Consider the following 13,967-nt stretch of genomic DNA (forward strand, 5'->3'; position numbering starts at 1 on the left):
GTTTTAAAGATTTGTGTAAATTATTTATAATTTATATAATAAGCAAATGTATTGAAAATGCATTAATATTAAATTACTTTATTAATAGAATTCGTTCTTATTCATTTTCCTTATCAAAATATTCAATAAAATACAAACTTGCATAATATATACTCTACAATATCGAAAATAGAACTTTATTAAAGATTATCATATAAACGCATTTTCCAAAATCATAAAAGAATATATAATTCTGTCTTTTGAAAGGAAATAATCAGAAGATAAGAGAGGTTAGATGTAACATGAGCAATGTAGAATAATTTCCAAACAAAATTAAATTTTTTATTTGTCAAAATTCTCACAAAATTTACATATCTGAATAAATAAAATTAAAAATTTCTTTGAATAGAACTTTATTTTAATAACAGAATTATATAAATAGAAGTAAATTAAAATATTGAGCGCAAGGTACTTAGAAGAAAAAGATCACAATTATAGAATTAGACATTTCCGCCTCTAAGACGAAGTACCAGATGTAGTGTGGATTCTTTCTGAATATTATAATCTGACAAGGTGCGTCCGTCCTCAAGTTGCTTTCCCGCGAAAATCAATCTTTGCTGATCAGGAGGGATGCCCTCTTTGTCTTGAATCTTAGCCTTGACATTCTCAATTGTATCTGATGCCTCAACTTCCAATGTGATGGTTTTACCGGTAAGGGTCTTGACGAAAATCTGCATACCACCACGAAGCCTCAAAACTAAATGCAGAGTTGATTCTTTCTGAATATTGTAATCAGAGAGCGTGCGACCGTCTTCAAGTTGTTTTCCAGCAAAGATCAATCTCTGCTGATCCGGAGGAATGCCTTCCTTGTCTTGAATTTTGGCTTTGACATTTTCAATTGTGTCTGATGCCTCAACTTCCAATGTGATGGTTTTACCGGTGAGAGTCTTGACGAAAATCTGCATACCACCACGTAGTCGAAGAACCAAATGTAAAGTTGATTCCTTTTGAATGTTGTAGTCGGAAAGTGTGCGGCCGTCTTCGAGTTGTTTTCCAGCAAAGATCAATCTCTGCTGATCCGGAGGAATGCCCTCTTTGTCCTGAATTTTGGCTTTGACATTCTCGATCGTGTCCGATGCCTCAACTTCCAATGTGATGGTTTTACCGGTGAGAGTCTTGACGAAAATCTGCATACCTCCGCGAAGTCGTAAAACTAAATGCAAAGTAGACTCTTTCTGAATGTTGTAATCAGAAAGTGTACGGCCGTCTTCGAGTTGTTTTCCAGCAAAGATCAATCTCTGCTGATCCGGAGGGATGCCCTCCTTGTCCTGAATTTTGGCTTTGACATTCTCAATCGTGTCCGATGCTTCAACTTCCAATGTGATGGTTTTACCGGTGAGAGTCTTGACGAAAATCTGCATACCTCCACGAAGTCGTAAAACTAAATGCAGAGTGGATTCCTTCTGAATGTTGTAGTCGGATAGTGTGCGTCCATCCTCTAGCTGCTTGCCCGCGAAAATCAATCTCTGTTGATCAGGAGGAATTCCTTCTTTGTCTTGGATCTTAGCTTTGACGTTCTCGATCGTATCCGAAGCCTCTACCTCCAAAGTAATAGTCTTTCCCGTCAAGGTCTTGACAAATATTTGCATACCACCACGTAGACGAAGAACCAAATGCAAAGTAGACTCTTTCTGAATGTTGTAATCAGAAAGTGTACGGCCGTCTTCAAGTTGTTTTCCAGCAAAGATCAATCTCTGCTGATCCGGAGGAATGCCTTCCTTGTCTTGAATTTTGGCTTTGACATTTTCAATTGTGTCTGATGCCTCAACTTCCAATGTGATGGTTTTACCGGTGAGAGTCTTGACGAAAATCTGCATACCACCACGTAGTCGAAGAACCAAATGTAAAGTTGATTCCTTTTGAATGTTGTAGTCGGAAAGTGTGCGGCCGTCTTCGAGTTGTTTTCCAGCAAAGATCAATCTCTGCTGATCCGGAGGAATGCCCTCTTTGTCCTGAATTTTGGCTTTGACATTCTCGATCGTGTCCGATGCCTCAACTTCCAATGTGATGGTTTTACCGGTGAGAGTCTTGACGAAAATCTGCATACCTCCGCGAAGTCGTAAAACTAAATGCAGAGTGGATTCCTTCTGAATGTTGTAGTCGGAGAGTGTGCGGCCGTCTTCGAGTTGTTTTCCAGCAAAGATCAATCTCTGCTGATCCGGAGGAATGCCCTCTTTGTCCTGAATTTTGGCTTTGACATTCTCGATCGTGTCCGATGCCTCAACTTCCAATGTGATGGTTTTACCAGTGAGAGTCTTGACGAAAATCTGCATACCTCCGCGAAGTCGTAAAACTAAATGCAAAGTAGACTCTTTCTGAATGTTGTAATCAGAAAGTGTACGGCCGTCTTCGAGTTGTTTTCCAGCAAAGATCAATCTCTGCTGATCCGGGGGGATGCCCTCCTTGTCCTGAATTTTGGCTTTGACATTCTCAATCGTGTCCGATGCTTCAACTTCCAATGTGATGGTTTTACCGGTGAGAGTCTTGACGAAAATCTGCATACCTCCACGAAGTCGTAAAACTAAATGCAGAGTGGATTCCTTCTGAATGTTGTAGTCGGATAGTGTGCGTCCATCCTCTAGCTGCTTGCCCGCGAAAATCAATCTCTGTTGATCAGGAGGAATTCCTTCTTTGTCTTGGATCTTAGCTTTGACGTTCTCGATCGTATCCGAAGCCTCTACCTCCAAAGTAATAGTCTTTCCCGTCAAGGTCTTGACAAATATTTGCATACCACCACGTAGACGAAGAACCAAATGCAAAGTAGACTCTTTCTGAATGTTGTAATCAGAAAGTGTACGGCCGTCTTCGAGTTGTTTTCCAGCAAAGATCAATCTCTGCTGATCCGGGGGGATGCCCTCCTTGTCTTGAATTTTGGCTTTGACATTTTCAATCGTGTCCGATGCCTCAACTTCTAATGTGATGGTTTTACCGGTGAGAGTCTTGACAAAGATCTGCATCCCACCACGTAATCTGAGAACTAGATGGAGAGTAGATTCCTTTTGAATATTATAATCGGACAAGGTACGTCCGTCTTCAAGTTGTTTTCCAGCAAAAATCAAGCGCTGCTGATCAGGAGGAATACCCTCTTTATCCTGAATCTTCGCCTTGACGTTCTCGATAGTATCAGAGGCTTCAACTTCGAGAGTTATGGTTTTTCCAGTTAATGTCTTCACGAAAATCTGCATGGTGCTCTGTAATAAAATCCCAGATTATATTAAAAATTGTTTTTAAAATAAAAACTTAATTAAATATATCAATAGCAAATAATAGGAAAAAAATTGAAGCTGCCAGCAGCTGAACATGACGCAGGTAAATCAGCAGCCGCCATCTTGACCGAGTTTATGCTGCGTCAAGCATTCGATGAGTCACCGCCATTTCGTGACTCGGAAAAAACGTTCGTAATAAAAAATATTAAATCGATCAAAATATTATAGCCGTTAGCTTATTTTCTACATGCCTTTTAGACTGCCTTTAGATATAAAAACGAACAAATTTTTCGATTTACGTTTCGAGATATTAATATACATCAATCTTTCGAAATAAATTCACAACGGGAATTCGCTTAGCAACAGACTCGACGTAACAATCGATATTATATACAATATGTGCATACTCGTTTTGAGAAGATAATTTATAATATCAAGAAACATCGATTAAACGCAATCTACTTCTTCGTGATTTTATATATTAGATTTATAGTTTAACGAATTGATAATAAATTTATGAAATATATATATATAATTTGCATTCTCGTACAAATATTTCGATCGGGATTAAAAATTCGGTAACCGTAATTTTGTGTAAGCGAAAATAACATCTCACCTTTTGCGTGAAAGCTTCTGGCTATCGTAGATTCGCGAACAATTAAAAAACTTGATGCAACGGAAAACGTACTACTCTCGTTCAAACACACAAGCTACTGAGCTGGAAAGGACGCGACGCTTGCTTTTATAATGTCAGGATGACTCACTAATACGCGCTTGCGTTTCATTGGCCAAGAAACGTCAACGATGTCTCTGATTGGTTCGTTATCCGTGTTACTACGCACGTCCGTATTGACTTTGTAACAAAGAACTTACATCATGTTCTAGAACATTCTTGATGTGTATGTTTGTATTCGTATATACATATGTATACATGATGTGTACCTCTGTATCATGTTTTATATTTGGCAGGGACTGAAAAAAACCGTGTTTTTCAGTTTGATTTTAAAGGTTATTGACACGCGAGAATAATCCTTATGTTTATATTTGCATTAAAAAGATAAAATAAAATCTGATGTATCGAAAATTCAATTTCTTGAAATTACAACGATTTTTTAGTCTCTATTATTTAGAGATGCACATTTTCTTATACATAATATTGTTCATCTATTGGCTGCGTTCCGTAATTCACTGACAGTACTGCCAGCGTATCATCATCTTTGTTGTTCACTGAAAGTTAAACAAGGATGATGATATGTTGACAGTATTGCCAGCTGAAGTGAATTGTGGAACACATCCTATATATATATATATATATATATATATATATATATATATATATATATATAGCTTGCGTGTTTCTATCGTATGATAGCTACGTCACAAATAGCTTTTGATATATTTTTTCCAGAAATGCGATGGATATAGATATTGGCTGATCATATATATTATTTCTTTATCAAGATATTTTCATCTTGAAACTGTCGTGCTATTTATATGCACAAAATTATAAAAACATGAAATTCATAGAATCGCAGAGTCATCAATGTCAAAAGTTCGCAAGCTGATTCAATATAATCGCGTTTGATGACGAAGTTTTTAGGTCGTATTTGTATTTAATTTAATCTTTGCAAAATTTTTTAACAAAAAATTAACAATAAAATGTAATTATTTTAAAAATATTACTTTTTATAAAAATTGAATCGACATTATCAAATAACAATTTAATGAAGCTAATATATATGATTGACAAAAAATATTAATTAGACATGTATCTAAAAATATTTCAAGTATAAAAAGTCAATAGATCTCTCGTATATTTTTCTCGGCCTTCATTTCTAGTCGATTATAATTTACAATTCATCAATGATCCTCCACGAGTAGAATATCAAAAATGGGGATACAGCATACACAGTTGAGGGAATTTGAAAGGAATCTAGATTAAATTTATCATCTTTTAAATGAATTCTTTCAGTATCAGTAAACCCGCAATTGCATCATACATATTATTTTTATTCAATGATGATTCGAAAATACAGAACAGAAAATCTACACAAGTCGGAAGAATTCACTTAAACGGTGGCAATGTTCGAAAATTGAGTAGTTGCAAGTTCGATTGTCGCTCGATTTTCTGTAAATAAAGTTCAGATTGATCTACAGAGAGCGATCTGTTAAAAAACATGTGCACATGTTTCACAACATTTTGACATCCGATTCATCGATTTATAAATATCTTTAATTTGTGTGAATCACGCACGTGATAATAACATACACCGTAAATGGTTGTCACTTTGTGCAGAAGTGAGAAAGAGATAGAGAGAAGAAGTATAATATTTTCTACAACGTCTGTACTGACTACACACACAACATACACACAAATTCTCAATACAATCTATTATCTATCTGTAACTTCAAACTTATAAATGTTCATCGTCGCGTTCTACCACTCTCGATCGTTTAGATTTCTTCGTTTGCGTATCCGCTGTAATTGAGATAAATCTAAACAGTTCAGATCGATCAACGTATTTATTAGTTGTATTGTTGATACAAACCTAATATCAATTAATTGCAGTGATATATCATACATTAAACTTCCTGCAATGGACTTTGACTGCAATTATATTATAATTTGAGAAACAAGAAACGTGATTTTTGTAATTAAATTTCATCAATGTCTGCAGTGAAGACATAGAGGAGCGTTAAACATCACGTAGTGCAAAGTCAAGATAGTTATAATAAATAATTAAATCGATTGATAAGCTATTTCAAATAAGCAATTGATACGATTGATCGAACATCGATTTGTAATGTTCAAATTTATCTCGTATATCGTAGCAAAAAGGAAATGATTATGTCATTTCCATGAAATCATATAATTTTTAATAGGGACGCGCGATAAGACGAAGAACACCCGATATTGCAGTTTGATAAGCGCTTCATTCTTATAGCATTATTCGTTCTTGGATTATATGCTCGAAAATTATTCTAAGTCGCGACGAGTATCACCTAATTTTCGAATTGTCCCAATTCGAAGATATTTCTTTTCCTAAATAAGCAACTGACACGGCGAAAAAAATGTTTTTTCTTTTAAATTAGATAAGTTAATAGGTAATTCGTAAAAGACGAATCTTTTGGTAGATCTTTTACTTCGAGTCTGTTTCCATTTTGATCTCTTCTGCCTTCTTATCCTTTTTCGAAGCTTCGCTATCCGTGCCTTCTCCGTTGCTGTTGTCGCGTCTTCGTTTTCTGGCAAATCGTCCCTTAAATTTTGGAGGGGGCAGTTGCTCCATACCTAGGACTTTGTGAATCTGACGGAACGCTACTAATCGCAACGCATGTTGTGCGGACGCGGTAATATCTTCTCTTTGTTGAGACGTCATATTCCCTATTGCGTCTACCGGTTCCTTTTCACATGGATCGGATAAACCTGCAAAACAAAGAAACATTTCATCAATTATTAATGATTTTCTTAGATTATCGATTAAATTTGATCAGTATCATTATAATTTAGTTCAGATTGCCAAATCATCTGTGCATTATTATGGAATGTACATGATTGTGATATAAAAGAACGAAATACTCGTACTTAATATCTGCAATCATCCTCCACAATATACTCAGTCTCGTCATCTTTCTCATCATGTGAAAAATAGGAAGAAATCAATAATATTAAAATACGTATATATGTAAAGAGATTTAAAAAAAATTACCTGGGCTACTTGGCAGCAATATTCCTCCTGCTACACATTCCAAAAGTCTTCTTAAGGCTTCACCGGGACTAAGAGGACCACCTGCAGTACTTATCACTTTCTCGGTCAATAACTCCAACGCCTGTGTAACACATTGAGAATTGTTAAAATTTTTCGAGGATGGAAAAATTATTACAAACATACACAAAAAATAATGCATCTCTTATACTAACCCAAGGATTTAATGGACCCCACGTTGGCACACGATTGCAAAGGTCACGCATTATACGGATAACCATAACACAGCTCTGCAGCGAAGTTGCTCTAGCCTGTTGAACAGGATTATTTATTTTAAAAACTATGATTTTACATACGCGATGAAAGCACTTTTGGCTCTTTTGAAGAGATAAAACGGCCTAAACTAATTCTTTAATTTGCTTTGTGTGGGCTTTAGCTACCCTCCCAGCCTCGTGCCTAATGCCCCTAATAGAGTATTAGCCCATATCAATATTACCGGGTGTTTATTACTTTTCCTAAACGTTAGTTACCTACCGCAATGATAAAAAAATTAGAGCTCATATATATATTTTCAAAAATTGTACATCTCAGAGTATTTCTACGATTCGACTCTTAATTTATAAAAACACCCGGTACACTTATGACGCGCTACTGTGTGTTTGTGCTTGTCTGTCTCTTTTAATTTTCAAAAGCTGTGCAAATAACGCACAATATTATACATATAATTACAGTACAAATAGAACAAAATATATAATCTTAAAAAAGCTGTGTATACGCTATACATGTTGATTTTACTTTCAAGTCAAGACAGACCTAGAACAGACGCAGCCTAGGCTACAACGCATTAAGGACGATCCAGAATAATTAATTATATGCTTGAATTATGTAAAGCAATCGTGCGATCTGCGTTATAAAGAAAATAAAGAAAATTACATACATTCTAAGAGACGCAAATAATGAAATGTATTTGAATTGACATTTCTTGCAAGAAAATAAGTTTCCTATTATTCTGGATATTGCAGAGATTTATAAAGCAAAGCAAATGTAAATGCATCTAGCAGTAAGTAACTGTCAAGATACACATTTACATGTTGCTTACTTATTGAGATTTCTTGCCTGATAAATATCTGATCGCGTGTTCGATATGTTCGATTATATTTGTTTCAGATAGAGCCAATGTACGGACAATGCCACTGTTATCCAACTATTTCGAATTATCTATCAAACAATTTCTCATATCATAATATAATAAGCGTAATCTACGCGCGCGAAAAACAAGTTTAAAATATCTAAAACTCTATAGAAGACAGTGGACATGGCCGACTGGCACTGGTGTTCGAAAATTCAGCGGATATAAAAACGACGAATATCGAACGTGAGATCACATAGGCAATTCAGACAGAATCGTAAGTCGGATAATGATAAAAATAAAACCGTCACAAGGCTGGAAGTTTCTAAGACTGCTTTCTTTTTTTCCTTGTCTTTTCTTTTGTTTTTTTCCCCCGTTTTTTTAAAAAGAGAGAAAGAGAGAGAACAACTTGTCTCGCGTTTCTCGTCAGGAGAAAATAAAAGAAAATGCATTATATATAGCGCCAAACAAGAATATGGGCGCTTCGACAATTCGAGATCTTGAACTTGTGAGTTGATGGATTCAAACCTGAAACCACTTGGCATGCCTGAGTGCAGCTAAAGCGTCCAAACACTTAGCCTTGGGAAGTACATCTGGTGGATCTGGTTTGGTCACTGTGGGGGCCGCGGGCGTCGTTTGCAGTTGAGCAGCTTCCTGCTGCTGCTGTCCAGCATTATCTGAGATTCCAACAAAGAAAGCACAACACGCTTAGACAACACTTAGAGTGTTTGATCATGCCCAGAGATTTTTTTAGGTATTCCCTCTATATATGTATGTATGTATGTATGTATTTATTTCAACTTATAAGCACCTTTAATTTATGGGCTATTATTAATATCGTGATATAATGCCAACGTGAAAAAAGAAATATAAGCCTGGATCGAATGTAGTACGTTTGCAATACACCGAGTTCAACCCCCGTTTAACGTTCTTTTATCGGATGAGTTCTTCCGCGATTCAAGAACGTCCGACGATCCTTATCAACATCGGTATTGTTCACCTCTATCCGCTTAAAAGGTAGGTAGCACCGATGCCGAAAGAACAGTCGGTTAAATTCCGAGGTATGGTGGTAATGCACATCGCAGAATGTATGCGTACAGCATTCGATAACAGTCAGAGGGATTTTCTGTCTTTTTTTATGCATGATCAAAAAGTCCATAGTTTTAAGATTGCCTCAGCGTTGTTTTCTCCTATCGCAACTGTGTGTCCACGTTCGATGAAATCTCCCGTTAATATTAACGATGATTATCGTCGATGATTATTTGTTCTAGTTTAAATATTCATCAGTGAGAGAAAATACGCAAAAAGCCGCTACTACAAACGAAATATTATAAAATATACGAGAATGGCGACCGGTGTCTAACCACATCAAGTTTACGCTCTCTCTTTTCTATAAAATTTTATCTCAATATCGCTCGAGTGTCGCTTACCCTCTTACAGTCGAAAATGCATTTCACAAGGAGGACTCTGTCGTGGACACACTAAGACACGCAGCTATATCGAGAAAGAAATTAACTTTATATTAGAGCCTATGTACACTGGCAACCGTCGAATCATCCTTGGCTGCCCCCGGCCATCGTCCTGTTGCTTAAAAAAACTTACAGAAAATCTTCCGGGCCATGAAAAGAACAAACTAAATGTGTAAATTGCAGAATGGATCAAGAAAACGGCATGAAAATAAAAGAGGGTGCAATAATTCCGTAAAAAACTCCGCTTTGCTTTCGTTATAGTTATCCTTTTCTTGGCCACGATACAAATGCGAAACAATGAAATCACCTGCTGCTGCGGTTGACTTGGGTGTCTCGCGCATTAGGGGACTGGTAAGCGTCACGCTGACGGTAACCGTACCACCTGAGACAGTCAAAGCCGCGGATTCCGGATGCTTTCCGACATTATACGTTTCCTCAGGTGCCACATTCTTCAGTTCACCAGGTAGAATTTCAGCAACTTTATTGAGCAATGTCCTATAACATTTAATTGAGACAATTACAATTTTAATATATTTTATTATAACACATGACAAAAAATATACATAAAATCATTTTAAATACCTTGTTGGTTTTTCAGCGCATAAAACAACGAGACAAACATGATTATCTCCGGATAGCAATAATCCTTTGGCCAAGTTTCCGACGCGCATAACGCCGCGAAGTATCCTAGAATCTTCCTTTTCTTTTTGAAATGAAAAAAGATTTCCGTCACTGCCATCTTCTTTCTGCGGTGTAACGGCCTTCTTTTTATCAGTCTCATCTTTTTTCATTGTATCTGCGTTTGTCTGTGATGTACCGGTCACCGCTGGTGCTGTTACAGTAGCATTAGTATTTGCAGGAATATTCTTTTTGCCTGCAAATAGTAATTTACGCATATAAACCTTAGTAGTTGAAATTTCATAAACCGAATCCGCAGAAAAATATTTAAATTATACTCACCAGCCTCAGCCAAGGCATCTGATACAAATTTCAATGCTTTCTCAGTGTGAGAAACAATTTTCTGAACTGCCAGCAATTCTTGCTCCTTGGGATAAATAGTCGTATGATGTGCCAATACATGCTTATCATCCGACGAATCTGGTCGTCTCTGTGGACCCGGGAACATCATCATTGGCGGTGGTCCTGGGAATGGTCGTGGCATCGGTGGTGCACCTGGGCCGCGTCCATATCGTCGATACCATTCATAATATTCGCATTCTTCCTCGTAACGACGTCTCTCCTCCCAATACATCATCTCCTCATCCATTATGGGTCCCATAGGTCCCAATTGATTGATTTCTTCCCTACGACGTAGATATTCGTCGCGCATTTGTTGCCTACGTAATTTCTCTTCGAGCATCTTACGTTGTTTGAGACTAGGTTTCATATCGACGACCAAATCGGGATTAACCTTCTTCTTATAGGCGAATCTATGTCGGCGGCCCTTCATGTGCATGTCTTTGGCATTGGGATCGTTGAAGCGGCACTCGCATAGTTTACAATTAAAACTTATAATTTTTCCGTCCTCGGATTTGTTCTCTTCGATGTATTCTTGACCGACTGGTTGAATGTCCTTTTCATCGACTGTAGCTTCTTCTACGGTTTCTTCAGCAGCTGGCTCTTCCTGCTTTACTTCGACTGTTTGATTCTGATTCACCGTACCCAAATTTCCAGCTGAAACAAAAGTTACGTATAAATGTTTGCAAAAATATAGAATAAAATCTTGATAATTTCTTGCAACGTAAAAAGAAAACATAAAGATAATTTACTTACAAGCAACGAAATTGATCTTGGGAGTTGCTGTTATAGTCGGCTTCTTTGTCGTGGTGGTTTTAGCAGCTGCCGCTGGTTTCGGGTTCAAAACAGTGGGATCTGCACTCGGGATAGGTTTTCCGAGCTTAGTATGCAGCTTCACCACCTTTTGATGCTTAGCACCTCGGATGTGAGCAGCGTAGGCGTCATTTCCGGTACAAGTAACATCACAGAGTTCACAACGTAGGCTATTGCCTGCTCCACGTGCGGGGGGCTGTTGCGGTACCTTCAACGATGCCTCCTTTTTCTTGTGCTTCTGACCCTCGAGATGCTCACGATAAGTTTGTGGTCCAGCACAGCTGATCTTACAGACATCGCAATAGTGTAGTTGCTGTGGCTTAGGAGGCTGCTTGGGTCGCATTGCCTTCATCCCTCCCCCGCCAGCTCCGAATCCCTTCCGTCCGTAGCCCTGCCAACCTCCAGTCTTCTGGTTAGTGGAATTGCTGTTTGCACTCTGTTGGGCTACATACATAGTCGCAGCGCTATATAGCGCTGCGTCGTAGCCGGAATACGTTGTACTCGCCGTTTCTAAGGGAAATGAAATTGAAACCTCAAACTTTGGAGGGGTCCATCAAACCTTTTGTACTTTTGCGCGGCACAAAATTTTTTACTATTAGCCATTTCGAGATGTATTAAAACAACGAATTATAAAATTTTTGCGACAAGATATCGAGAGATTGATATACTCGAAAATTTACTCCACAATTTAGGAGTGAATAAAAAAAATTTCAGACTTCTGCTAAATCCTCGAGTTGTTATCATGCTCGAGAATATTAGCAGAATTTTTATGAATATTTGTCCTTTTGGCAACATTTTACGTTTCGTGAGAGGATCAATTTCATGTTATTAGTTCCTACATCACAGTTAGTGATCAAAACAGGTCCGGAAATTTTTGGACAAAATGTGCAAGAAAAAAAAGATTAACAAACAACTTACTATTTGTTGCAGTTGATGGCGTAGCAGCAGGTGTAGCTGGAGCTGTATATCCTGAAGAATAAGTAGCACTCTGTGTAGGATTCGATTGCTGGTAAGCTGTGCTAGATGCTTGATAAGTTTTAGCCTGTCCAGTGGTAGTAGCTTGCCTGGCAGTGCCAGTATAAGCACTAGTCGTGCTATAAGCTGGTTTGGCAGCCTGATAATGTGTTTCGGTAGTAGTATACGTTGCTGCGGCAGCAGCTGGTTGTTGATAGTAGGTTTTGGTTGCGTCGTAAGTGGCTGCTGGTGCAGCTCGTCCGTAACCGTAATCGTAAGTTTGCGCCACAGTACCAGGATTGGCAGCTACAGGAAAAAATGTATTGCAATTATCATATTTCAAAATAATTGCATTATATGTGATGTACATAAAAATATATATACAAGATATTTATTTAAATATTTTAAAAAAGTTCATTTTTTAGAACATTTTACTCAAATACATGAAACTGCTATCGAGTCATATTTCTCAATTTCAATTTTTTATTCTTATTCTCACAGATTATAAAAGTATATTATAAAGATCTCATGTATATACAATAAATACATAAGACTTTTTGTTATACATCAATACTTAAAAAATTTTTTTGTTTTTAAAATTTTTAATTAAGGATTTGACATAGATTTATTATTAGAGTAATTAAAAAAAAAAATAAAAAATATACATTTTATAATTTATTTTTCAAAATTTCAAAAATATTTTCTCTATCTATTTTTTTGATACGTCTATCTTCTTAAGGAGATAGCAGCTTTTCTTGATTGAGATTGATTCAATCTGATGTTCAACGAATGCAATAATTATGAAGCAAATATGATCGACATATGCAATTTATGTATATATTTCTAGATTTAACACACATTTCTCTTCTAAATATCTCATTACTATATTCGCCGAACGTGATCCACGAGGCTCGTGTGAAGCTTGAATAATCGAACGTTACCTGCGTACGTCGTCCCAGTCGCGGCCGCCGCGGCAGCTGCCTGGTAGGTTTCGTAACCAGTCGCAGCAGCGGCAGCGGGTCGTTGAGTATAAGTAGCGGCCGTCGCCGCTGGGGTTACCGCGTATCCAGCTTGCCCGGTCTGATACGCGGCAGCGCTGGTAGCCCTGTTTGAAGTAATAGTAGATACATAGATATATTATTCTACAGGATACGCGATGTTCGTCGAACGTTCGCACGATGAGTGCCATGCGAATTCGAGAAAGCTCGGAAAAAGTCCGACTCAAACGTGCTCGGAAACGCTCGACGGACGCTATCCTCTCGCGACAAAAGAAATGGCCGCCAAGCCGGCTGGGCCGCTGAACATGTCGACGTTCAACGACCACGTTTTTATCACTATCGCGGTCGCGTTTACGGCCGCGAATCTTCGCTTAGCCTAACACTAGCTACTTAATGATAAGGGATACAGGCAATTTCGTACCCATATTGAGTTCCACCGTGAGTAAAACCGAAATAATTGTTCTGAGCCATCCTTCCTCGCAGAGAATCCCGGAAAGAAGGACAACGGAGGAAGTTGTAGGGCGTGCCACAGGCGACTCGATAATATGGCGACACCGCCGAGAGCGCCGATTGGCTATCCCGTTACGAGCGAGACGATCTCACTGGTCGTTTCCGCGAGAGCCGACGCGCGCAGCGAT

The 13,967-nt window shown here is 37.9% G+C and overlaps 2 protein-coding genes across 7 annotated transcripts; both read right to left on the reverse strand.

Moving 5' to 3' along the window:
* Nucleotides 1-299: 299 nt before the first annotated feature.
* On the reverse strand, nt 300-4,020 carry LOC126855655 (polyubiquitin-A). Of its 5 annotated transcripts, none has more exons than XM_050603486.1 (3): nt 3,862-4,020; nt 2,543-3,230; nt 300-2,086 (listed from the first exon to the last, which is right to left on the reverse strand). In XM_050603486.1, the coding sequence occupies exons 2-3, from the start codon at nt 3,222-3,224 to the stop codon at nt 480-482; spliced, it is 2,289 nt and encodes a 762-aa protein (XP_050459443.1). In that variant the 5' UTR covers nt 3,225-3,230; nt 3,862-4,020; the 3' UTR covers nt 300-479. The 5 variants fall into 5 exon arrangements, with proteins under 5 accessions (XP_050459443.1, XP_050459439.1, XP_050459440.1 ...); XM_050603482.1 differs by having other exon boundaries at nt 300-2,314; XM_050603483.1 differs by having other exon boundaries at nt 2,315-3,230.
* Nucleotides 4,021-5,234: 1,214 nt separating this feature from the next.
* LOC126855652 (zinc finger RNA-binding protein) lies at nt 5,235-13,903 on the reverse strand. Of its 2 annotated transcripts, none has more exons than XM_050603477.1 (11): nt 13,751-13,903; nt 13,273-13,436; nt 12,296-12,637; nt 11,321-11,776; nt 10,508-11,221; nt 10,130-10,421; nt 9,855-10,042; nt 8,607-8,755; nt 7,165-7,260; nt 6,953-7,073; nt 5,235-6,669 (listed from the first exon to the last, which is right to left on the reverse strand). In XM_050603477.1, exons 1-11 carry the CDS (start codon nt 13,798-13,800, stop codon nt 6,386-6,388), a joined length of 2,856 nt encoding a protein of 951 aa, XP_050459434.1. In that variant the 5' UTR covers nt 13,801-13,903; the 3' UTR covers nt 5,235-6,385. The 2 variants fall into 2 exon arrangements, with proteins under 2 accessions (XP_050459434.1, XP_050459433.1); XM_050603476.1 differs by having other exon boundaries at nt 11,321-11,887.
* Between the last annotated feature and the right edge of the window lie 64 nt (nt 13,904-13,967).

This window comes from Cataglyphis hispanica, chromosome 16, assembly GCF_021464435.1.
Source record: "Cataglyphis hispanica isolate Lineage 1 chromosome 16, ULB_Chis1_1.0, whole genome shotgun sequence".
Classification (NCBI taxonomy): domain Eukaryota; kingdom Metazoa; phylum Arthropoda; class Insecta; order Hymenoptera; family Formicidae; genus Cataglyphis; species Cataglyphis hispanica.